This window comes from Leopardus geoffroyi, chromosome C2, assembly GCF_018350155.1.
Source record: "Leopardus geoffroyi isolate Oge1 chromosome C2, O.geoffroyi_Oge1_pat1.0, whole genome shotgun sequence".
In the NCBI taxonomy this organism is placed as follows: Eukaryota; Metazoa; Chordata; class Mammalia; order Carnivora; family Felidae; genus Leopardus; species Leopardus geoffroyi.
In genome coordinates, this window is record NC_059333.1 from 4,018,591 (window position 1) to 4,043,621 (window position 25,031).

The 25,031-nt window shown below is 51.4% G+C and overlaps 1 protein-coding gene and 1 long non-coding RNA gene across 8 annotated transcripts in view; one reads left to right on the forward strand and one right to left on the reverse strand.

Moving 5' to 3' along the window:
- Positions 1–3,924, reverse strand: part of LOC123610539 — a 16,611-nt gene extending 12,687 nt beyond the window's left edge. The window contains exons 1-2 of the long non-coding RNA XR_006718181.1: positions 3,729–3,924; positions 141–326 (exon numbers count right to left, since the gene is read on the reverse strand). This is a non-coding gene — a long non-coding RNA (uncharacterized LOC123610539). The remainder of the gene's footprint in view (positions 1–140; positions 327–3,728) is intronic.
- On the forward strand, positions 131–23,648 carry ZBTB21 (zinc finger and BTB domain containing 21). Of its 7 annotated transcripts, none has more exons than XM_045501307.1 (3): positions 4,324–4,615; positions 16,052–17,652; positions 18,253–23,648. In XM_045501307.1, exons 2-3 carry the CDS (start codon positions 16,065–16,067, stop codon positions 19,245–19,247), a joined length of 2,583 nt encoding a protein of 860 aa, XP_045357263.1. In that variant the 5' UTR covers positions 4,324–4,615; positions 16,052–16,064; the 3' UTR covers positions 19,248–23,648. The 7 variants fall into 7 exon arrangements, with proteins under 7 accessions (XP_045357261.1, XP_045357263.1, XP_045357262.1 ...); XM_045501306.1 differs by having other exon boundaries at positions 4,325–4,515; XM_045501303.1 differs by adding an exon at positions 9,586–9,653 and having other exon boundaries at positions 4,326–4,515; positions 16,052–23,648.
- The last annotated feature ends 1,383 nt before the right edge of the window (positions 23,649–25,031 follow it).

Consider the following 25,031-nt stretch of genomic DNA (forward strand, 5'->3'; position numbering starts at 1 on the left):
GTACATGAGCCAGCTGTGTGGCTGAGCAGTCGGCCAAGCGGAGGAACATACAGAAGCCACCCGTGTGCCACGTGGTAGGCCATGCCCACACCGAGGCTGCACCCATCCGATCTGCGTTTAGAGACATAAATGTGACTCACCTGGACTGGCCTGGGGAGGGAGGGTGCAAACCTGAGGACGTTGGTGCAGCGCCTACAACGATCGGCCAGGAGCACGGCAAGAGGGCAGGTGAGGACAGACCAAAGGGGCGCCCGAGAGACAGACTGGCAGGACTCTGTCATGGCTGGTAGCTGTGGCCTCTCCGGACGGTGATGTCTGATAGGAGCCTGGTCATATACATATATATTAGTTACCTATATATTTTAGTTACAGATATATTTTAGTTATATATATATTAGTTATACATATATTTTATATATATATTTGTTATATATTTTTAGTCATATGCATGTTTTAGTTATATATTTTTTAGTTATATATATTAGTCATACACATATTTTAGTTATGTTATACATATATTTTAGTTATATATATATTTTTAGTTATATATAGTTGTATATATTTTAGTTGATATATATTTTAGTTGATACGTATTTTAGTTGATATATATTTTAGTTGATATATATTTTAGCTTATATTTTAGTTTAGGCATATATTTTAGTTATATATATTTTAGTTATATAGTCATTCATGTATTTTAGTTGTATATATTAGTTATACATATATTTTAGTTACACATATATTTTAGTTATATATATTTTAGTTGATATATATTTTAGTTGATATATATTTTAGTTGATATATATGTTTTAGTTATACATATATATCCATATTTTAGTTGTGTGTGTGTACACACACACACACACACACACACACACGTTGGGCTCCGACTATAGGCCAGTGCTAGGCTCTGGACAGGCAGAGGTGAAGAGGCCCACTGGGGGCTAAGAGGGTCCCAGCAGGCAGAGCCACTAGAATATACACAGGTGGTACGTAACAACTACCAGAGGTGCTGTGGGAGCACCGGAGGGAGCCCCAGACCCAGAGGGAGGCTGAGGAGGTGAGGGCGGAGGTGACGGAATCCCGGGCGGGGGAGGGAGTGGGAAGTAATCTGAGCCAACGGGATGAAAAGCTCAAGGTTAGAGGTGCCTGGGGGTGGTGTGGAAGGGGGAGATGACACACACACACACAAAATGCCCAGAGGCGAGAGACAGGGACTGATTTGTTTAGAGGTGGGGGTGGGGGGTGGGGAGGGGGAGATGGGATTATAGGAGGGCCAAGTCGTGGCTCTGGTGGGTCACGTTATGGAGTTTGAAAGTTAGCCTCCGAGTAGTTGAGGGCCATCCAAAATTTAAGGGAGTGGCGCAATACCTTTTGTTGTTTAAAAACATCGCTTGGATTGCAAATCGAGGGTGGATTAAAAGGGAGAAATCTGGAAGCTGGGAGAGCCATCTACAAGTGATTGGGGGTGGGAGGCCATTATGTGATCAGACAAATGTTCAGGAGGTGGACGGATCAGATCTGGTGATAGGCTGCACCCTAGACCTGAGGAAAGAGAGGACACGGTGCCCCACTTCCCAGCTCAGGCACCTGGGTTAATTGTCCCAGGGACAGACGTGACGAGCCGACAGAGGGTGAGCGTTAACCACGGGGTCAGGTTCAGGGCCACAAACCTAGGAGGTCAACTGACAGACTGAGGTTTCTGCTGGACGTGTCCGTCAAGCCCAGGGTCAGTGAAGCAGTGAGGGCAAGAGCCTGACCACACGGCTTAGGGTGCAGGCACCAAAACGTGTCCTCCCGAGGCAGCTAGAGTGGAAGGTAATCTGAGGGAGATTGCTTTCGGTGTTTGGAATAGAACAGTAACCAAAGAACTTGGCTTCTAGCTCTGGCTCTTGCTACCTAGCACGGTGTTGGTTTTCTCACCCCCAAACGGGGGTAGCTACGTGTGCTCGCTCACACTAATCCCAGGGGACCCTAAAACTCAAGACCCTTTAAAAGCCCTACAATCACTGTTGTATTCTGCCTTCTTTTAAGTCCAAAACCACTCTTTGCTACCCATTCAGTTCAAAATACAGACACTTCTTAAAGGTTTGAAATAGCTGTAGGAGAAAATTTTCAGGTGCAACATTCTTTGAGACAGGGCATCCTCTTAAAACTAGCGAAACCTAAGATAACTGGCAATAAAGCTGTTACAACGGAACAAATTTTTAATTTTTATCACGCTAAGACAAGATTATTTGTTACACATGCTCCTCAAACATTTCATAAATGATTTCAGCCAGGGTCATGTGCATCAACTCAAGCTTAAAAAATGAAATTAGGGGTGCCTGGCTGGCTTAGTCAGTTGAGCGTGTAACCCTTGCTCTCCGGGTTGTAAATTCTAGTTGGGTGTAGAGATTACTTAAAAATAAAATCTTAAAGAAACTAAAGATTGAAAATAAAAAATTACAGGGGTGCCTGAGTGGCTCTGTCATTAAGCGTCTGACTTCGGCTCAGGTCATGATCTGTTTGTGGGTTCAAGCCCCGAGTCTGGCTCTGGGCTGACAGCATGGAGCCTGGAGTCTGCTTTGGATTCTGTGTCTCCCTCTCTGCCCCTCCGCTGCTCACACTCTTGTCTCTCTCTCAAAAATAAATATTAAAAAATTTTTAATAAAAAAATGAAAAATTACATTAAAAGATTAACAGACATTTTAAAAGTATCAACCATGATTTTTTTTTTTTTATTTAAAAATATTATGGGGCGCCTGGGTGGTGCAGTCGGTTAAGCGTCCGACTTCAGCCAGGTCACGATCTCACGGTCCGTGAGTTCGAGCCCCGCGTCAGCCTCTGGGTTGATGGCTCAGAGCCTGGAGCCTGTTTCCGATTCTGTGTCTCCCTCTCTCTCTGCCCCTCCCCCGTTCATGCTCTGTCTCTCTCTGTCCCAAAAATAAATAAAAAACGTTGAAAAAAAAATGTTTTTTTTAAATATTATTTTAGGGGCGCCTGGATGGCTCAGTCGGTTGAGTGTCCGACTTCAGCTCAGGTCATGATCTCATGGTTCTGGGTTCCAGGCCGGCATCAGGCTCTGTGCTGACAGCTTGGAGCCTGGAGCCTGCTGCAGATTTTGTCTCCAGCTCTCTCTGCCCCTCCCCCACTTGTGCTGTCTGTCTCTAAAACAAACATTTAAAAAAAATAAACATAAAAATATTATTTTAGTGTTTATGTTTGAGTGAGAGACTGAGAGAGAGAGAGAGAGAGAGAGAGAGAGAGAGAGATAGGGTGCTAGCAGGGGAGGGGCAGGGAGAGAGACACAGAATCCCAAGCAGGATCTAGACTCTGAGCTATCAGCACAGAACCTACCACAGGGCTCAAACTCATGAACCATGAGATCATGACCTGAGCCGAAAGTCGGAGGCTTAATAAGCCACCCAGGTGCCCTGGTATTAACCACGACTTAAATTCCAGAATTTAAGTCTGTCCTAACATTACCGCTTTAGAAGGCAACCTTCCCCCACCTGGCAATCTCCTCCCCTCTGGCTTTGGGGAATACACCAGACTGATCTTGAGCTTGTCTAACAGAACATTTCTTTAGAGTTAGTGTTTAGAGTTGGGCAATTGTAGTAACAAATTTCTGGTCCAGACTGCGAGTGAAGTGAGCTTCCCAATTACAACATTCGTGCAAGAAAACGAATTGACATGGGCACTGACGTGGGAGGAACGGAGTTAGGTGCAGAGCGATCACTTAATACCGACTGGGGCTGCAGGCGGTCTGTGGCCACGCAATGACAAGCAGAAGCCACGTGAAGCTGGCGACCAGGGCAGCATCCTCCTCCGCTAGCGCAGGACCGACCGGGAGGCCCGTCCCCCGCTCAATCCCGGGCGGTCCCTGCAGCGCAGCCCGGGCGGCGGCTGGGGCACAGGTGGGCGATCAAGGTCAGCCCTGCGAACCCCGCACCCCGCGCACCTCCGCGCAGGCCGCCGAGCGCGGGCGCTGCGGAAGCTCCGACGGAGACGCCGCGCGCCGAGCGTCCCCGGCCTGAGGACCGGCCCCCGAGGGTCGTGCGGCGGCGCCGCGGCGCCGCGGCGCCGCGCGGGCCGAAAGAGGCGAACGACCGCGGCGAGTCGCCTCCCGCTCCCTCCGCAGCCTCAGAGCGGCCCGCAGTGGAACGGCGCCCCGAGCCGGGGAAGCCGCGGGGCCGGCGCGGGACTGGCGCTCGAAGGGCGCGGGCGGACGCGGAACGCCAGGCGGAAGGCGCGCGCGGGGCGCGGAAGGACGCGGACGCCCGCGGCGCTCCCGTCAGGCCCGCCCTCGCCCGCCCCCGGCGCGGCGCACCTCCCTCGCCCCGCCCCCCGGGGCCAGCCGCCCAATCACAGCGCCGCGCACGTGACGAGCGCTGCCTGCGATGACCTCATCCCTGGTGTGGGATGACGTCAAATTCAAGATGGATGGAATCACAGCGGCAGCGGCGGCTGCGGCGCGCGCGAGCCGAGTGTGAGCGGAAAGGGGCCCGGCGTCTGCCTCGGGGCTGGAGACCGGTGAGTAACTGTCACGCCCCTCGCCCTAGAAGAACTGCGGGGCCCCGCGGGAGGCCACAGCCTCCTCGCAAAACGCGGCCTTTCCTGACGTAACTCTGAGGTGATTTCTCTCCTCTTTTTTCTCTCCACCAGCGGGTTGCGGGTTCCGAGCGCTTCTGCGCGTGCGCCGGGTCCGGGCTCTCACCGAGCATGCCCCAGGCTCCCACGTAGCCGATTGTGCCTTCACACTGCGCATGCTCCTTGCCCGCACTTGGCCTCGCCCTCGCCACTGCGCACGCTCCGTCCCCGGCTGGTCTTTCCTCGCCCGGCCAGGTGCCCCCTGGGCCGGACGTGCCCGGCCCTGGCGCGCGCACCTGCGCGGAGCGGTTGGGACGCCTTCCGGGCTGAGGGCACGTGCTCGCAGTCCCGTGCAGGCGTGGGGACGGGCGGGGGGCGCGAGTGTGCGCGGGAGCTGGGGGCAGTGGGACCCCGCACCTGCCGTGGCCAGCGCCCCGTGGCCCCTGGGTCCCTCCCGGCGACCGCAGGCAAAACCAGTCAGTAGCCCGGGTGGACTTTGCTGGCCCCGCCCCAGCCCGCCTCCTTGGCCGGCCCTCTGCCGGACGCGTGGACCCCGGAGCGCACTGGTTTCCCTCCAGAGCCCCTGGAGGACCTGTTTCTGCTCCGTTGCGGGTGGTTTCCCACTCGAGACAGGCCCCGGCCGAAATCTGCGGCCGGAGGCGGTGGGGAGAAGGGGGGTGGGCTGGGACCAGCGGTTCTGGAGAGCCCGGCCCAGAGACCTCCGCTGGCGGGAATCCCCGTGATCTTTTCGTGTGCTCTCGCCCGGACCGCTTAGGTCGACCAAGTTCAGTAGCGCCCTGTAGACGCCTGGAGCGTGGGGGAGCCCCTCGGCACGAGCCCTTCACAGGGCTGCGTGGTTCTGGAGAATGCCACTTGAGCGGCACGTTTGGAGATGGGGTGTTTTCAGAGACTGGTTCTCCCTCGGGATTGCCAGACGAGGGTCCATGAGGGCAGAGGTTAATCAGACCCCCCGCGTAGTACAGCCTCCTGGGGTCTTGTAGTGCAGGAGCTCCCCTCTGGCATCTGAGGGCCTCGCTGTATTACAACATAGTCCAGTGATTGCCATGATGATGACCCCGAGTCATCAGTAAGGGGCCTGCATTGTGGTCTGTGCACCTCGTTTAAAAAGACAAAGCGGGTTGATCCGTTTTGGATTTTCCATTGGCAGCTCTTCTCCCGTCTGATGCTTGGAGTAAATAACCTCTTCCACGTCTAACGTCTAATTGTCATTACTGTTTAAGTATTCCTAAATGTGAAAGAACAGAAAGAAAGTGGACATGGGGGCACTGGTCTGCGTGAAAGTAACATCATGTTTCATTCATTTCATTCAACGCTCTTGAAGGTGGCGCACACTTCATTGTGTGCGGTGAACAGTGGAAAGGATAGAACCCCAGTCCTTCAGGAACCTTAACAGTGTTTACGGGAAGGGATGTGTAACCAGGGAGTCTCTGGGTGAGCGGGGGATGACTGAAGGGACAATTCTCGTGGTCCCCAAAGCTGATTCTAGAGCTGTTTACCAGTGAGGTTTGCCAGGTCCTGGTGATGGGCTGCAGAGGAGAGAGGTTTCTGGTTTGGGAGACCTGGTGGTTGTCAGCATACCTAACCAAATAAGGAACGTGTGAGGACAAGCAGATGTGGGGTAGGGGCGAAGGGGGGTGGGGGCGTGAGGACTGCCCCGGGCACGTGGGTTGTGCTGTGATGGAAGTAAGTGTTCAGTGAGCCCCGTGGGCCCAAGGGCAGGTCTGAGCAGAGATGCGGGTTTGGCTGTCCTCGTCCAGGGGGCCTTCAAGCCCCGAGAGCTCATGCGAGAAGCAGGGCTGCCAACGTGCTAAGCTCTAGCAGATGCTGGAGCAGTGACCGTGAGCGGGTGCGGGACTTGAACCTGGAGTATACGGATGGATTTCTCTCTTTACCCGGGAGATGCTTGCCAGGCCTGTGCTGAGCGTTAGGGATACACAGATCATTCCAAATAGTTGCGTTAACCACAGATGTGGATGGAGTATTGTGGCAGCTCAGGTAGGACTGGGCCACGGGCTACGGGCACAGCAACTGGAGCTTTGTAGAGACCGTGACATTTGAGCTAGATCTTTCTGGGAAGGCTGGCCAAGGGAACTTGGAAAGATGTGTCAGGTGTGTCTCCCTCCCCCACCTCCCCTGCTTGTGCTGTCTGTCTCAGAATTAAAAAAAAAAAAAGACTGTCTCCAGATCTGCTTGCATTTGGAGGTTCTGAGGGTTAGGACTTGAGTGTGTGAGTAGCACAGAGAGGGGGACACAGTCCAGCCCATGACAAAGGCTTAATGGAGTGATTGGACTTGAGCTGAGCTTTGAAAGATGATTAATGTTCAGCTGAGTTGCATGCAGGGGAAGGTTCCACGGGGTGCCTTGGACATTTCACATCTGGTAGTGGAGGAAGCAGGACATTCGGGTTCTGTCTCAGAGACACAGCATCTGAAGCAGGAAGTTGTCACACGGGAATAATGAAGGGAAAGAAAATGTAAAAAGTGGTTTGAAACCAGATTTACAGAGCTATAGAGTCTGTGTTTTTAAATTTCTGTGTTTTCACAGATAACCATTGTTTTTGTCATTACGTATTTTCACTCAACTTGTAGGTCTCAGCTAAAATGTCACACGAGGCATTTCTTAGACTCCCTCTCCAAACCCCGTTTCTCCACCCAGGTATGGCCCTCTGTTTACTAACATAGGGTAATCTGAAGTTACCTTTTTCATTTGTTTCCTTGCTCATTATCTGATTTACCCCACTAGAATTCGGAGGCCTCATCTTTTTCGTGCGCCCATATTTCAGGCATGTCTAAACACACCTTGCACATACTAAGAGCTCAGTAAATAAATTAGTAGTAGCATTAGCTACGTGTATGCCTGATGGATGCTTGAAACTTCGTTTTAGGAAGCTCCGTGCAGCAGCAGCGTTGTAAAGGATGGACTTGGAGAGTGCGGCAGGAAGAGTGAGTAACACTTGGAAATGTATCAGTTTGGGTCCTTTAAGAATAAGAACAGAAACTGACAGGCTAGCTTGAGTAGAACAAGGAATTTATTGTAAAGATGCAGGATTGCTCCAGAGGTTTAAGAAAAAGCTAAAGAATTGGGCCAGGAAGTACGGAAACGAAGGTAACTGGCTGGAATGGGCATAGTGGGCACTGGCACACTGCATTTTTAGGTCACTGCTGTGCTAAATCCTCTCCACTCATTTGCTGCCTTTATTGGTTTTCGCAGGCCCGTATTCCAGACAGAAAGTTTCTGATCTGCTTGGCTTTGGTTGCGTGCCTACCCGTGAGCTGGGACAGAGCAGCACAGCACACTCACTCACTGGGGCGAAGGGGGGCGGGGGGCGGGGGTGGTCTTCAAAGCCAAACCCACAGCCGGGCCTCTTCCAGCAGGAGGCCCAAGCAGAAGCAGGCAGGCTGCTCGCTGACCGAGGTGCCCCGCACGGGCCGGAGCTGTGCTGTGGAAGGGAGCACATCCTCAGCCAGAGCCAGCCCTTCCCCGGGAGACTGAAAACAGGGTGACGGGGGCCCCAAGGGAGCGGCACTCCTGCCCGGGAGGGTCGGATTAAGTAAGACTTGCTCTGCAATCTGAGGCGCTTTGGAGGATTTCTGACACCTGTCTTGTCACTGAGGGAGTGATAACAGCCAACTGAGAGCACTTCTGGTCTCCTTCGAGTAAGAAAATCTTGTGGGGAGTCAGGCCTAAATCCAGCGGCGAAGGTTTGGGGTTGTGTGGTACGTGTGTGCTCATGTTCCAGAGTCAAGCGTAGACGCTTTGCTCTTCTGACTGTTTGCTTTGTGTTACGTGCATTTCTTCTCTTGTCTGCTGTAATGGTTGGGACTGTGGAAGCGGTCCCCAACGCTCCAAGGGACTGTGCACCCAGAGTTCGATTCAGGTGTGGATGTAAACAGACCTTTTCCTATAGAACTGGTACCGAGGCTCTTAGGGGCTAGTCCAGCAGGGAATTTGATTTGTAATGTATCTTAGCTCTGACACCAGCCTGAGTTTTAGTCTCCAAAACGTGAAAATCAGTGGGCTATCTTGGTCCCTTCCCCTCTCCCTTCCTGGGCCCCTCATTCGCCTCCTGGTGCCCATTATACCAGGGCTTTGTTGTGCTTTGCTGTCTTCGGTCCACGTCACAAGAATGCTCTCTTCCAAAATCGTCTACCTTCCCTCCATCCCCTTAACAATCTTAATCCCTTCCACTAACATTGGTATAAAGAGGAAATTATTTGTATTGAATCAATTTCTATTAAGATACGAATCCCCGCTTCTTGTGGCATTTAGTACCTAGGGAATCTGAGGTATTGGTATGAAATAATTTTCTGCAGTTCAGTTGCAGAGTGCTTTGTAGCCATGCTGGGGAGTTGGAACTTGGATTCCCCGCCCCATAAGGGGTTTAAAGCCCTGACGCAATCAGATGTGTGTTTCTGAAAAGTATCTGTAGTAAAAACTGGAAGAACGGAACCTTTGCCGTTCCGATAGTCGAGCGTGAGTCCCAGGTCTTCTCTGATGTCCCCACTGTGCGTCCACCCACCCTCCCACCTCCTGGCCAAATTAAGTGCTTCCTGAAATCGGTGTTCTTGTAGCACTGTTTGCATCCCTCACCCTGTTTAATTTTGTATGTCTCTGTCCTCCCGTGGGAACGTGAGCTATTGGACAACAGGCCAGCGACTCTTTATAACACTCAGGACCACATACATTCAGGAAGGGAAGAGAGGAAGGAAGGAAAATGCCTGCTTGCCGTGGAGGAAGCGCTACATACAGTGGGAGCTTTGCGAACATAGTGTGTCTTCTGTTGATCATAAAACTCCCACGTGGTAAGCAGGGTGAGCCCCACTTCACAGGTTAAGGAAGCTACTACTCAGGAAGGTCAAGTGACCTTTACCAAGGTATATGCCTGATCAGTGGCAGAGCCAGGACTGGAGACCAACTGATGTGAACGTCTTTTCCAGGAGCTGGGACTTCCATGAATTGTTAAGCATAAAGATTCTCATTTTGAAATTGCAGGAAACCGCATGAAATAGGAACAGTTCAGGCAGAGTTTGGAAAGATTTTTGTGTGCGAGGATCCAAGTGGTAAGCGAGCCAGCCCTATTTCAGAATCTGGTTTTCCTTGGGGGATTTCCACTCAGCTCTTTCCGTCCATCATAAACGGCTCTTTTCGTCCACATTTCACCCACTTTCCTTTCAAGAGCGCCAGGTTTTCACTATGACTAAAGTGATAGCAGGAACTCTTCACCGATGAGTCAGGTGGAGATAAGCCATGGGAAGGGCGTGGGGGTGGACGTGGTGGCAGTGTGCATTTACATGTAAGAGCTTTCAGATTTGTGATACGCTGTCTTCAGTGAGTCCGAGGTCCTGGTCATTCATAATTAAAACGTACGTGAGAGGTTGGAGTCTGATGAGCCCGCAGATTTGTGGAGGAGGCAGTCCGTTCAGCAGCAAAGCTGGCCTTACAAGGGCTGAAGAGCCGAAAAAGCAAAGGGGTTTGGACATTCAGTCCGCACACCCACCAGCCACAAAGGGTCTGGCTGGGTTATCTCAGGAAGTTCAGCAGCTGTGATTTCCACACCCCTTTTGCCTGCATTCCTAATGGAGCATTTTATATTTTCAGTCATGTTGTTAAACAGGGTGTAAATGAAGATACCTACTGTCCTTAAAACACAAAGATTGTTAATTGTTTGCAGCTAGACCGGGAAAGGGCCCATCGATCTTGAGTTTCAGTAATTACAAAGGTAAAAGCAAGGTCTTCAGCCGGCAGGTGAGGGGCCCGCGCTGCACACATCTCAAGGCTTTGTCCCGGGCCGCTGGACAGGACAGAAGGCATCCAGCTTCTCTTAGGATCTTGGCTGGTCTTCGTTTAGCCCTCGGGGCCCTCGTGCCTCCTTCCCCTCTGCAGCCCCATCACCCGCCTTCCCTGCAGGCAGCCCGTGCTCCAGCCACGCGCTCTGTCTCCTGTCCTTGAAATGCCCTTCACGCATCCTGCCTGGCTCCTCCCAGGTTTCTGACTCCTGCTCGTTCTGTAGAATGCCTCCCCTGCCCTCCCTCTCGGCTGCACCTGCACCGCGTCCGGACCGCCGCCCCCGTCCTGCGTGGTGCTCAGCACGCTGATGCGTGGTGACGGACTGACCTGTCCTGGTCCCACACAAGTCTTTCAGACGGGACCACGCTTCCCAGGCCTCCGTCCTCCGCGTCTAGCCGGGCCCAGTACATCCTGGACACGCACCGGGCTAGGAGAAGCGGCTAATGTGATGACGCAGTCCAGGCTCTGGGACCCGACTCCCAGCTGGCCCTGCTTCTCACTGAGTCACCTTGGGTACAGTGCGTGACTTCTCAGTGCCTCCGTGTCCTCGTTTGTATAGGACAGGGGTTTGCACGGTGCCCAGCTCAGATGTTAGTGTGGGAATCAAGGGAGGAAACTAGCGACAGGAGCGCCGTAGGGGTTAAAGAGCGTGGCCCCTGGAGCCAGGTCACCTGGTGTGAGTCCTGCTCAGCTGTTTATTGTGCGCGTGACCTGGACCAAGTTACTGCCCCTCTGGGCCTGTTTCCTCGTCTCTAAAATAACCGAGTACCCACCTCCCAGGGTTGCTGTAGGTACACAGTTAAGGCGTAAACATGTTGACGCCATGTGGACGCCACGTGTGGCAGAGCAGGCACACGAATCCGAGCCACTCGTGGGTGTCCATTAGCGCTCAGGGCAGTGGGACGGGAGATGCCGCAGCTGCGTCCCGCACTGCGTGCCAGGACTGCGCATGCCCGGCCACTTTCCGAGCCAGTGGTCTCGTGGGGGGCTCTAAATGCGGCTGTAGCCAAATGAATGGTTTAAGCAGTTCACGGGGACAGCGACTCTTTCTCTTAAGGCCTCACTCTGAGTGACTTATTCTTTTCCTAATTCCCGAACGTTTTCGCTCAAAGAGTATAGGAGCCCGTGGTTCAAGGGATTAGAAGTAGGGACTTGGAACAAAAACAGCGATCACGATCATTTGAGAAAAGCAAAAGAAGGACACTTTTTTGAACAGCGTCGTTTGTGGCATGCAGTGGTGGGGGACGGACGGTGTGGGGTCGCAGTTGCCGCACGGCCAGGAACATGGAAGTCTCCCGCGGTTTCGTCCTCACGCCCCCCTTCAGCGTGTGCCTGTGGTTTCATCCCTGGGTGTCTAAGTTTGGATTCCCCCACGAGCAGACCCTGAGACGGGAATGCAGAGTGGATGTTTGCTTGGGAAGTGATCCCAGGAAGCACAGGAGGTCGTAGGGAACGAGGAGCGAGAAGGGGCGCCCGTAGAAGGCACACTCGGCAACAGGTGTGTGCTCACGTTTGGAAAATCAGACTGAATTCCTGAAAAAACCCGAGCCAATTTTTCTATCAAACTTCATCTCCGGTAAGGACACCCTTCCAGCTGTTCTGGTAGGATTCGTGGAGCTTTCTTGAATTCCTCGCCGCCTTACCCTCTGCAGTCAGTCCATTAGACGTCCTAGTAACTAACTGCCTTGGCTCCCCTGCTACCACCCTGCTCCCCCACCGTCCTGTCTCCCCTGGGTCACTGCTGCAGGCTGCCAGCTGGTCCAGGCTGCCGTCACCTGTCCCCTGCCTCCTTGCTGCGGGCTCCCAGCTGGCCTCCCAGCTTCTACCTTTCCTGTCTTCCGTGCTCTCTTCTCGACGATGTCGCCGGAGGGATCCTTTTGAAACGTAACTCAAGTCATTGTCATTTTTCTGCCCAGAATCTTGGAGTGACTCTGTTTCACTTCCGGCAGAAAGCTCAGTTTGCCTGCGGTTCGCTCAGCCCTGCAGTCGGCGGCTCCCTGCTCCAGCCCTGCTGCCTCTTGCGCCCCGTGCCGCTCGCGCTGCCCTTCCCTCGGTGACTGCCATGGCTCCTTGCCTTCTTCAGACCTTCTCAAGTGACATTTTGTCGAGTGAGTGAATGACTGATTTGTGGAGCTCTGGCGGTTTGCAGTGTGCTGTGGGTGCTCCGTAAATGGCAGCACAGTTTTCTCCTTTAATCCGCACGACTGCAGGGTGTGGCAGCCGCTGTTGTCCTTATTTTGCAGTGGGGGAAACTGAGCCCCAGAGACTGAGCAGCCCGGAGCCCTGTCTTGGCCCGGACTCGCGGGAAGGAGCACATCGCACATGCTTACGTCTCTGGATGTGAGCACGTGAGGCTGAAACACAGGTGTCAGGAGATCGCAGCCTTACTGTGTTTGAGCCACGCGGACATTTTCTACTCTGTCCCCGTCGTTTTATCTGTTATTAATTGCTGGTTTCAAACCACTAAATTGATTTTAAGAAATGCTTTTGAAAAATACTTGTCCGTGCTTTTAATGCTGCGTCTGTTGCTTTCCTGAGCTAGGTTTCTCAAAAACTATTAGCGCTAAAGACCGTGTTCGTTGCATAGCTGAGTTGGTAAGTGTGACATTACAAGTTTCTTTCTTTTTCTGCTGACCTTTGTGAAAGATGACAAGGGTCTGTGTAAATAAATGCATGATGTTAAGACATGACAGTAGGATTAGGGAAGAAATTAAAATGGCTAACAGAAAAGAGGAAGGGAGATGTCTCTATCAAGCAGTCACAGATAGAGGAATTAAAATTTGCCGTTAATACGGAACGTTGGAAGGCAGGAATGAACGGAAACTCCGTACACTCTGACCAAAGCATGTGTTTGGGGACAGGCTGCTTACCAGGCACCATCTCTGGGAGCAGGCACGTCTCTGAGTCCATTATATTGAGCCAGCACCATAAGGGAGTCAGAACAGTGGTAAAGCAGTTGTATGCCGTGTTCACTGAGCCCAGGTTGGGGGCCCAGCAAACTCTTTGTGGGCTCTTCTGAGGAGCCCCCATGCTGGTTGACCAGCAGAGGCTGATCCTTTGAAACCAGAGGAGAACTTGCCAGTGTGCTGCGTGCCAGGTTTGGTACATTTACAACCTGCCCCCTGCAGAATGATGAAACGGTCGCAAACAATCCGAGTTACTCTGAATCCATTCAAAAATAAATGCGGTAACTATTTTTTTTAATTTTTTTAATGTTCATTTATTTTTGAGAGAGAGGGAGACAGAGCACGAGCGAGGGAGGGCCAGAGAGAGAGGGAGACACAGAATCCGAAGCAGGCTCCAGGCTGAGAGCTGTCCACACAGAGCCCGACGTAGAGTTCAAACTCACGAACCGTGAGATCGTGACCTGAGCCGAAGTTGGACACTTAACCTACTGAGCCACCCAGGTGCCCCAAATCATACTATTTTATTTATTTATTTATCTTTACGAATATAATGTATTGTCAGATTGGCTTCCATACAACACCCAGTGCTCATCCCCGCAAGTGCCCTCCTCAATGTCCGTCACCCATTTTCCCCTCTCCCAGCCCCCATCAACCCTCAGTTTGTTCTCTGTATTTAAGAGTCTCATAGTTTCCCTCCCTCCCTCTCTGTTTATAACTATTTTTTTTCCCCTTCCCTTCCCCCATGCTCTTCTGTTAAGTTTCTCAAGATCCACATGTGAGTGAAAACATAGGATATCTTTCTCCGACTGACTTATTTCACTCAGCATAATTCCTTCCAGTTCCGTCCACATTGTTGCAAACGGCAGGATTTCATTCTTCCTCGTTGCCAAGTAGTATTCCATTGTATGTGTAAAACACGTCTTCTTTATCCATTCGGCAGACGATGGACATTTGGGCTCTTTCCATAATTTGGCTATTGTTGAAAGTGCTGCGGTAAACATTGGGGTACAAGTGCCCCTATGCATCAGCACTCCTGTGTCCCTTGGGTAAATTCCTAGCAGTGCAACTGCTGGGTCATAGGGTAGTTCTATTTTTAATTTTTTGGGGAACCTCCACACTGTTTCCAGAGCGGCTGCACCAGTTTGCATTCCCACCAGCTGTGCAGGAGGGTTCCTGTTTCTCCACATGCTCGCCAGCATCTGTAAATCATAACTGTTTTACAGAAGACACTGCAGTCAAACCACAGAGGTGTTACAGTGACAGCAGCCCAAGTGAAGGGTCAGCTTTGATTGCGTTGTCTGCATATGAAATGGTTTTCCCTTCATCGAGAGCATGGGTGGTGCAAATATGGGCCCTTTTCTTTGACACTGAATTAAATGGTTACCGTGTATGAGATGCTAGCTCATGTAACTTTCGCAACAGCCCTCAAGAAGGGCACAGTCCCCCATGTTTCATGTGAAGGACCTGGTGCTCAGAGGGGCTAGCCGACCGCCAGGAAGGAGGTAGCCTCTCACCCCGTGTCTCTGCCCGAACATGCGCCCAGCCGCTAGGCCTTTTCTCGTCTCACCTTTAGGTTGTTAGAGACTTGCAGAGAGATCTGAATCCAGACCTTTTAACTTATAATTAGTAATAATGAAGTTTAGATCAGGCCAGAGTTTCCTCTGTGCTGCTGTCGAAAATGTGATTTGATAAGAAAATTGTATTCGGGAGACGGTAGGGTGTTTAACATAAGACAGAACCCAAGCTCTTCTGTTGTTTAACATTTCTAACCATTGTTAAGCACTGATACGGTAGTGATCAGTAAGTGACTTTTTTACCTCTTTACAGATTCTTGCCTTTAAAAATTTTTTTAGAGTGCCTGAGCGTGCATACGCATGAGGGAGGGGCGGATGGAGAAAGAGGGGGAATCTTACACAGGCTCCACACTCGGCAAGGAGCCAGACGTGGGGCCCGATCCCATGACCCTGGGATCGTGACCTGAGCTGAAATCAAGAGTCGGATGCTTAACCGGCTGAGCCCCCCAGACGCCCCAGATTCTTGCCCATTTTTAAAAAAATTTTTTTAATGTTTATTTTTGAGAGAGAGACAGAATGCAAGTAGGTTAGGTGCGGAGAGAGAGGGAGACACAGAGAGGGGGGGAGAGGTGCGGAGAGAGGGAGCCGTCAGCACAGAGCCTGACGCGGGACTCAAACCCACAAACCGTGAGATCATGACCTGAGCCGAAGTCAGACGCTCAACTGACTGAGCCCCCCAGGCGCCCCGATTCTTGCCCATTTTTAAAGGTCTGGTAAGGCCACCCCTTTGCGACCCAGTTGTAACAGTTCACGTCATGTATAAGTATGCCCAAAAGCAAGACTGACTTTGTTTCCCAAATTACGGGCTCGGGAGTCCTGATAACTTCATACTTACTCTCAGAGGTAAAAGGGATAGAACGAAGCATCGGATGAAGAACCCTAGGTAACAAACTTTCAATTTCAAGTGGTGCCTTTCTGCGTAGCTGCCGAGTTCCAGCAGCCTTCCGACGGTGGTACGGTCTTCGATCCTAAAACTGCTCCGCTTCAGTGATCGCTGGTCTCCGGGAGCCACGAGGCCGGTTCGCTTCTGTTTCCCGTGGCATTTAAGGGAGAGCTTTGGTCTGCCTGCGGTCTGCTCAGTGTCGGCCCCTAGGAAAAGACAGCTAGCGTTCCCTGCCCTCGAGGAGCTTTCCGTCTCAGGGCGAGCTTTTCGGCACGTTTTTCATGATGATTCTGCGCTTTGTCTTTCAGATAAGCCCACGCGATGGAGGGGTTGCTGCATTACATCAACCCGGCCCACGCCATCTCCCTCCTCAGCGCGCTCAACGAGGAGCGCCTCAAAGGGCAGCTGTGTGACGTGCTGCTGATCGTCGGGGACCAGAAGTTTCGAGCTCATAAAAATGTCTTGGCTGCCAGCAGCGAATATTTTCAGAGTCTGTTCACGAATAAGGAGAACGAGGCCCAAACCGTATTTCAACTTGATTTTTGTGAACCCGATGCTTTTGATAATGTTTTGAATTACATTTATTCTTCGTCCTTATTTGTCGAGAAAAGCAGTCTCGCCGCCGTCCAAGAGCTGGGCTACAGCCTCGGGATTTCCTTTCTGACGAACATCGTCTCGAAAACACCTCAGGCACCCTTTCCAACGTGTCCCAACAGGAAGAAGATATTCATAGAAGAGGACGAAAGCAGTTCTCAGAAGAGAAGTGTCATCGTGTGTCAAAGCCGAAACGAAGCACAAGGCAAAACTGTCGGTCAGAATCAGCCCGACCTGAGCCACACCTCGCGGCCCTCGCCCGGCCTCGCGGTCAAGACCGGCACCGGGAAGCCCCACGTCCCAAAGCCAGCGGAAGCGCCTCACGCGTCGCCAGTAGCCGAAAAGACTTGGCCCAGAGATGGCCCTGTGGGCTGCGCGAAGTCCCTCGAGCGTCCCGGCTCTGTGGACGACCCTCACAGAAGCAGCTTAGCGAAGAGCAACGCGGTGCCGCCTGGCAAACCGCTGCAGGACAGAGAGGGGACGGACGAGAAACCGTGTCTGAGCGGCCAGCTGCCCAAAGGAAAAGCCATAGAGCTGGCCTTGAAGAGACCACGGCCGCCCGTCCTGTCTCTTCGAAGCGCGTCGGAGACCCCCTACGTGTTGAAGGAAACCGGCAAAGGAGGCGGCCCGGGCGAAGACAGGAACCTGCTGTACTATTCGAAGCTGGGGTTGGTGGTCCCGTCCGGCGGCCCTGGTTCCGGAAAGCAAGGCATCGACAGAAGCGGCCCGCTGGTGAAGAGTCTGCTCAGGCGCTCGTTGTCCATGGACAGCCAGGTTCCCGTCTACTCGCCCGCCATAGACCTGAAGTCTTCCCAGGGGCCCTCCGCAGCGTCCGGGGAGGTGCCCGCCAACGTGTTCTGTGCTCTGTCTCAAAAGCCGTCTGTGAAAGAGTGCGACGACGCGTCAGCCCTCGACGAGCGGACTCCGGCGCCCCAGCCGCACCGCCTCCGGTCCTTCAGCGCCTCTCAGTCCACGGACAGGGAGGGCGAGCCTGCCGTGGCCGAGGTGCGCGTCAAGACGGAGCCCCGCAGCCCGCTGTCGGACCCCTCCGACATCATCCGAGTCACCGTGGGAGACCCGGCGGCCGCGTCGTCCGTCACGAGAGAGCTCTCCCTGAAGACCGAAGACGACCAAAGAGACATGAGCAGACTCCCGGCCAAAAGGAGGTTCCAGGCGGACCGAAGACTGCCGTTTAAGAAGGTAAAGGAGGGCGAGCACGGGTCTCCGGTGTCCGAACAGAACTTGGAGGAGGGCTCGAGCCCTCCTCTGCCCGATGCCGACTTTCCAGACTCTGACTTGAATAAAGAGGAATTTGGTGAGTTGGAGGGAACGAGACCAAACAAAAAGTTTAAATGCAAACATTGCCTTAAGATCTTTAGATCCACAGCAGGCCTTCACCGGCACATTAACATGTACCACAACCCAGAGAAGCCCTATGCTTGCGACATCTGCCACAAGCGCTTTCACACGAACTTCAAAGTGTGGACGCACTGCCAGACCCAGCACGGCGTGGTGAGGAACCCGTCGCCGGCCTCTAGCTCACACGCCGTGCTGGACGAGAAGTTCCAGAGAAAGCTCATTGACATAGTGAGAGAGCGAGAGATTAAGAAGGCCCTGATCTTTAAGCTGAGGCGCAGCAAGCCCGCTTTTCAGGCGCAGACTAGCTCCCAGGCCCAAGCCATCAAGAGGAACTTGCGGTCCCGAGCCAAAGGAGCGTACGTTTGCACCTACTGCGGAAAGGCCTATCGCTTTCTCTCGCAGTTCAAGCAGCACGTAAAGATGCACCCGGGAGAAAAGCCCGTTGGCGTCACTAGAGCTGCTAAGCCCAGGGAGCATGTTTCTCTGGAGAGCCCGGTAGAGAACAAGGAGGTTTACCAGTGCCGCCTCTGTAATGCTAAGCTCTCTTCTCTTCTAGAGCAAGGAAGCCACGAGCGGCTGTGCCGAAACGCAACCGTTTGCCCCTACTGCAGCCTTAGGTTTTTCTCGCCCGAGCTCAAGCGGGAGCACGAGGGCAAGTGCGAGTACAAGAAGCTGACGTGCCTCGAGTGCATGCGTACCTTCAAGTCCTCCTTCAGCATCTGGCGGCACCAGGTCGAGGTCCACAACCAGAACACGATGGCGCCGGCCGAGCACTTCTCCCTGCCCGGCCTGGACCACAACGGCGACGCGACCGCCGCCTCCAGGCCCCAGGCGCAGGCCGAGCCTCCGAAAGCCAACCACGCGGTGGCCGCCAAGGACGACGCCGCGTTCAGCGACTGTTCCGAGCAGGTGAACTTCGACTCCGAGGATTCTTCCTGCCTCCCCGAGGACCTCAGCCTTTCGAAGCAGCTGAAAATCCACGTCAAGGAGGAGCCCGCCGAGGAGGCCGAGGAGGAGGCGCCCGAGGCCCGCGCGGCCGCCAAGGACGCGGGCCCCAGCAAGGACAGCAGCCTGTGGCCGTGCGAGAAGTGCGGCAAGACGTTCACGGCGCACAAGCAGCTGGAGCGGCACCAGGAGCTGCTGTGCTCCGTGAAGCCCTTCATCTGCCACGTTTGCAACAAAGCCTTCCGCACCAACTTCCGCCTCTGGAGCCACTTCCAGTCCCACATGTCCCAGGCCACCGAGGAGCCGGCGCACAAGGACCCCGAAGCCTGCCCCGTCCCCACAAACTCGCCGTCCCCGCCCCCGCTGCCCCCGCCCCCGCCGCTGCCCAAGATCCAGCCCCTGGAGCCCGACAGCCCGACGGGCGTGGCCGAGAACCCCGCGCCGGCCGCCGAGAAACTCTTTGTGCCCCAGGAATCCGACACGCTGTTCTACCACGCCCCGCCCCTCTCGGCAATCACCTTCAAAAGACAGTTCATGTGTAAACTGTGCCACAGGACATTCAAGACTGCCTTCAGTCTTTGGAGTCACGAACAAAGCCACAACTGAAGGGCCGGCCCCTTCGGCCCCTTACGGAAGGGGAGGCGGTCCCCAGGTTTCAACCCAAACTGTGAGCCGCGCATGAGAAACAAAATATTTTTTGAAGAGAAGGAATAATAAAGGTTGGAAATTGTTACGCTTGAATAGAAGCTCGAGGGAAATCGATATTAATTAGCAAAGTCCTTACTCAGCTTAGAAAAACTAAACTACGTCGTGCTCTGGACCTTACGGTCACACCACGACTGGACTTCATCAATGTTGAAATTTTGATCGATCCCGGTTGTTTGCATGGTTCCTCATTCCACGGTGTCAGTATACTCTTTTACTGGAGGTTGTTTTGGTTTTTTACTGATTTGCAGCCCGTGAAATACTACTTAAGTATTTCTTTCGATTATAGCAGACACCTAAGTTCTACTTAAGCCTCAGCCATGTCCTGGAGTCCGCAGCGTATCAGGAGGAAGGGGAGAGTAGTCTGCAGTGTTGACTTAGATCTTAGGATACTTTAGCAATAAAACAATGATAAGCCTCAACTGTAATAAGTTATCCTGACACTTGATAACAATAAATATTTGGTATTTTGTGGTCACGTAGACATTCTTTTGTATGAAAGTTGTGAGGAATTTAAATCAGCAATAGTAATACTTAGATTTTTATAAAGTAACAAAATTTGCTCTTGGGTCACTTAATGTAATTAAGGACGGGAGACTTGGGAAATGAAAACAGGATTTCTAGAAGGCCTCTAAGTTTACAGAAACTTCAGTGGCGCTAGGCGTTGTGGCCAGAGCTGGCGCTCCGGGCTGCGTGTGCACATCCCGGCTTTCCGTTCTGACCACGCCGGGCACACGAAGCATCTGGCGTCCTCTGACTTACCGCTGCCACAGAGGGAAAATCCGAGCGCGTTTGGGACAGGAAACAAAGGTGGCACGAGGCGCTCACTGATGTTGAGTTTAACCTCGTTGGTGTAACAGATCGGGTCGGGACTCACATTTACGCTCGTGGATCCCAGGCCCCGGGGTCCGTGCGGGGCAGCGGCCCTGAGCCCGGAGTCGGCATCGACTTCCGGAGCTGGGGAGCCAGGGAAACCCCACGCCGCGGTCTCCATGCGCCCTCGACGGCGGTATTTACAGCGTTCGGTTTCCTGCCTCTGTCTCCTGAGGATTTCTGTTAGAATTTGTTGGAGTTTATTGTGGTCAAATGTCCTCAGTGCGATCATTCTGCTCTGAGTCACTGCTTGTAGTGTCTCAGGGATCTGCGTGAAAGCGCGATCAAGGGTCCAAAAGGAGTTTCCGCTACCTAATAAGGCCCGCAGGGTTTGGGCTGCCTTTTTTTTTTTTTTTTCTTCTTTTTCCTATTTTGTATGAGTTGCAAATAAAAGGCTTTTGGGAGGGGCCACCCGAGTTCAGTGGGTGTTTCTAAAGGGAAAACTGTCTCACTCGCAGGTACTTAGGTACGTACAAGTGGAAATACTATTGAAATTACAAAAGAGATCCTTGTCAGGTAGTGCTATGGATGAAGTCTCCCAAGTTTATTCATTTTTTTTGCAAGCTGTTCTTTCAGATAAAAAAGAGACTGTGGCTAAGAAACAATTTGCTGAGTGTTTCCCCGTATCCCGCTGCCACAGAGAAGGTTTCTGGCCTCGGTCTCGTCACCCACGTTCCGGACCAGCGGGAGGGAAGACACGCCTAACTTTTTATCCATACACAAGCATTTTTATACAACAGTAGTGGACTTTGTAGATGAGAGAAATTGCGTATGAAATTTTGCCTTTTTGTTTCCTTTTCCATTTGAAAACTGTCCTAAGTCCCAAAGTATTTTTGAGTGGTCGCTTCCTATTTTTGTTCTTAGTTAAATTTGATGGAGAAAGAAAAATAAAATGAAGTCACAGCTACCGACGGTTGCCATCTTTATATTTTCTGGAAGAAATCTATGCATTTGAAAGATAAAACTAAAGCCTAGGATTTTACGCAAAACATCAGGATGGATTGTTGTTCACTGAATGAGTCCCCCTTGTAACGTGCCGTTTCTTATTCGGAGCACCTTGGTAGCTGTCACTTCTTCAGAGGACAGTTTCCCTCAGAGTAGTCCCTGCTTCTGGCTGTTAAGAGTACGTGTGACAGTTCCACGGCACACATCATCTTGGCATTGTAAATTCAATATCCCAGGACTTGAACCTCTATGCTACATTTTTGAAGATTTTTTGATAATGTTAATCAGTAAAAAATATTTTTGATCTAAATACACGCTCAGCGTATCTGTTAGACTTTGAAAATTGCCAGTGTTTTGTCTTGTTAGTTCCCATTTTTGTCTAGGCAAGGAGCGTAAGATTTCAAATAAAATTTTGAACCAAAAACATTTCTAATGCAGTTCTGGTTTTTCTATTACTTTTTATACTGTACCTTCAAAGCGTCAGGCAGAAAGAGTTTATTTTGGTGGTCAGAAAGTAAACTACGCTTCCTCTCACGTGACTATTTTCAACGTTAGGAAGCAGAGTAATGACAGACACGTGAATCGCTTCATTTAAGAATGTCGATCTCAGACAGCAGGCAGGTACTTGGTGTGAGACCAGTGGGTCTTTCCTTGTTCCATCTCCAGCTCATAAAAGTGTTGAACATGTTTTTTCTGATTAGAATTAATTTTTGAAAATGTAGAAAGCTCATTATTCCTTGTAAGTATTCAGGATGCCTTTTTTTATGCAGTTGTGGAAAGAATGTAAGATGTCTTAATATATTCTTTGTTAATCTGAGAACTTGCTGTGTTGAACCATTTTCTTCATGTGGGAGAGGGCGGGAGGAGCCGCCTGAAACACCTCTTTATCAAAGCAAGCAGTGGAGGTTACAAATGGTGTGTGTTTTTTTGTAGTTAATATTTCAACCTAATAGAATATTCACCTTTAAAACCAGTTATGGCTAGTGTGCGTTCGTTATTTTTATCAAAATACACAACTGAGAGTTCAACCGTGAGGTCATTTTGCATCTGTGGGGACATGTGTGTGGTTCTTGGTTTTCTGTTTTGGAGTGGATCGTTCACAGCCTTTTTAAAAATAGACTCCAAGGGCGCCTGGGTGGCTCAGTCAGGTGAGCGTCTGACTTCAGCTGAGGTCACGATCTCACGGTTACTTACGTGAGTTCGAGCCCCACATGGGGCTCTGTGCTGACAGCTCAGAGCCCGGAGCCTGCTTCGGATTGTGTCTCCCTCTCTCTCTGCCCCTCCCCCGCTCACACTCTGTCTCTCAAAAATGAGTAAATGTTTAAAAACAAATAAATAATATACTCCAGCTCTTACTAACCAGTGGCGATTGTATCTACACACAGCAGCCATTGGTGTTGATGAGGGTAGAAGCTGGGGGGCCAGAAGAAGATGCCCTTTCCTGGAGGCAGGGGGTATCTTCCTCTATGGGCCAGCGGTCCTTGCGGGTGAGGGACAGACAAGAACTCACTGGTCTAAAGTTGGCCTTCGTTCCCTCTGTGCGTGTGTGTGTGTGTGTGTGTGTGTGTGTGTGTACGCGCGCGTACATGACCAGAATCCAGAACCTTAGGAAGTAAAGGTATTTGAATTTTCTTACTACAAAAATAGAGTTCATGTAGAACAGGTTTCTTTATAAATTGCACTAATTCATATTGGAACCCTACAAGTCTGTTTTGTCAATTTCTGAATTCTCATTGATGTTTTTTTGTAATAATTGTGAAAAGCATTATTATTTAAATAATGCTAATACAGTTAGTAAGTTCTTTAACACTGGCTTTATTATTATTATTTTTTTTTTTAAGTTTAAAACATAGGGTTTTCTTTTGTGGCTTTAGCACTTTAAGAAGTTTTATGTCTCCATAATTTGTCACGGGCTAGCTAGGTGCTTCTCTGCGTGTGCTCTAGCGAGCACTCCTCCCGCGCGCCTGGGGGACCCTGAGCAGCCGTGCTTACCTGCTGGAGGAGGAAACATGGGCGAATGGCAGGTTTCTTAAATTCCTCTCAGAGACCATCATTTGGGAACCAAAGTATTTGACTGTAAATCTTGAAAATACCTGAGTACTCCCTCATCATTTATTAGTGCTGTTCTCAAATTGTCCACAAAGTTTCTCCTCGGTTAATGTTAATTTTCAAAAGGCGATAATTTCTTATTGACATTAATCCAGTGCTTCAACATCTTCCATTGAATAAATGCTTATTATTAAGCAAATGTGGTTATAAACAAATTGCGTGTATTTTGTTGTCAGACGCCTTAGCAGACTAAATCATTGTTCAATTTTATTTAGGAATGAGCTTTTCGGAACTCAAAATTCATGGTAAAATAGGATTTCTATCTAATGTTAATCCATTGCTTTTTCTGTATCCAATTCCATCGTCTGTTTCCTTTGCTTAAATCTTGACTAAGAATGATTGGAGTCAATAAATTTGTACTGTATTTTGTTTGGAGTCGTGGTCTCTCTGGTATATTTTGGGCGTTGACGACCTTGATCAGCAGCGTATCCGTTTCTGAAAGTAAAGACGAAGCCGTTCTGTGTGAGTAGCAGGAGGGGCCGCCAAGGGCTGTGAGAGCTCTGGTTTCCCCAGCGCGTCCAGGCTGCTTGTGGAACGGGGCTGGCAGTGAAGCTTCAGTTACTGGGGCGCCCCAAATACGGCACCGTTAGACCACATAAGCAGCAGTTTTTGCCTATCTACCTTTTCGTCTGCTGTTCACGTTAGTTTTTGAAATGCCGACCGGGTAAAATGCACGGACAGCACGTTTACTCCAGGTTGACGCGTCAGCAGTAATTTTCAGGGCTTCCGGGTTGTGGCATCGTCTGCCATCCTCAACGAGGCCCTTCCGTGATGCCAAGATAGGTTGCCTTCTTATGTCACTAGCTTTCCCCATCAGGGGGTATGAGTCGTGGTCGCCAGGCTGACTGCGGGAAGGGAAGGAGCCTGTCCGCAGTGGTAGCCAGGCTCGCACCCGGCTTGCCCCGAGCCCTCTTCCTCCCCAGAGCCCCTGGCCCCGTCTTGGGGGCCCCTGGCCAACAGTTTCGTGGTCACGCTGCACCTAGAGGAACAGTATATAACCTCTTTGTCCCGATCGGCTTTAGCTGTGCTGCTCAGTTGGCCACCAGATACTCTTTTGTTTAAAGTGTTTACTGTGCCCTTTTCTTCGCAGTGATGACCGGCCTTTCTGGTCTAGGACTGTTGCAGGCCTGTGGCGTCCTCCTCGGTCTTAGCACACACTCAGTACGGTAAATGCCTGTGGTGACAAAACCACGTCTCCAACGTGTCATGCTTTCCCCCCACGAGAGGCCCAGCCTTGGCTCTGGTAAGAACGTGGGCTCTGTGAGCTCTTGACGGGTGAGTGACCAGACAGGCTCCTACAAGGTGTATGTCTGGAGAGGGAGTCTCCCCGTGCTGTCACAGGGGCACTTTAAAAAAGTGCCTGGGGGCGCTTGGGTGGCTCAGTCGGTTAACATCTGACTTCTGCTCAGGTCGTGATCTCACAGCTGTGCCGACAGCTCGGAGCCTGGAGCCTGCTTGGGATTCTGTGCCTCCCTCTCTCTCTGCCCCTCCCCTGCTCGCACTCTGTCTGGCTCTCTCTCTCTCTTAAAAATAAATAATAAAACATTAAAAAAATTAAAATAATTACAGTCTGGTGCAGTCCTGCTGCAGCATGAGTTTGGGGGTCCTGTGATCAACCCTCGACCCCGTCCTCCGAGGTAGGTCCCTCGGTCGGTCCTCTGACACCACATTAGCACACCTGCATCTTGCCCGGCGGAATGTCTTAGATCCCACTTACTGGTGTTGGCATTTCCAGGGCACGCTTCCTGACCCCTCTCC

Coding starts and splice junctions, on each gene's coding strand:
- ZBTB21 (XM_045501305.1), top strand. CDS start 16,065: ATGGAGGGGTTGCTGCATTACATCAACCCGGCCCACGCCATCTCCCTC.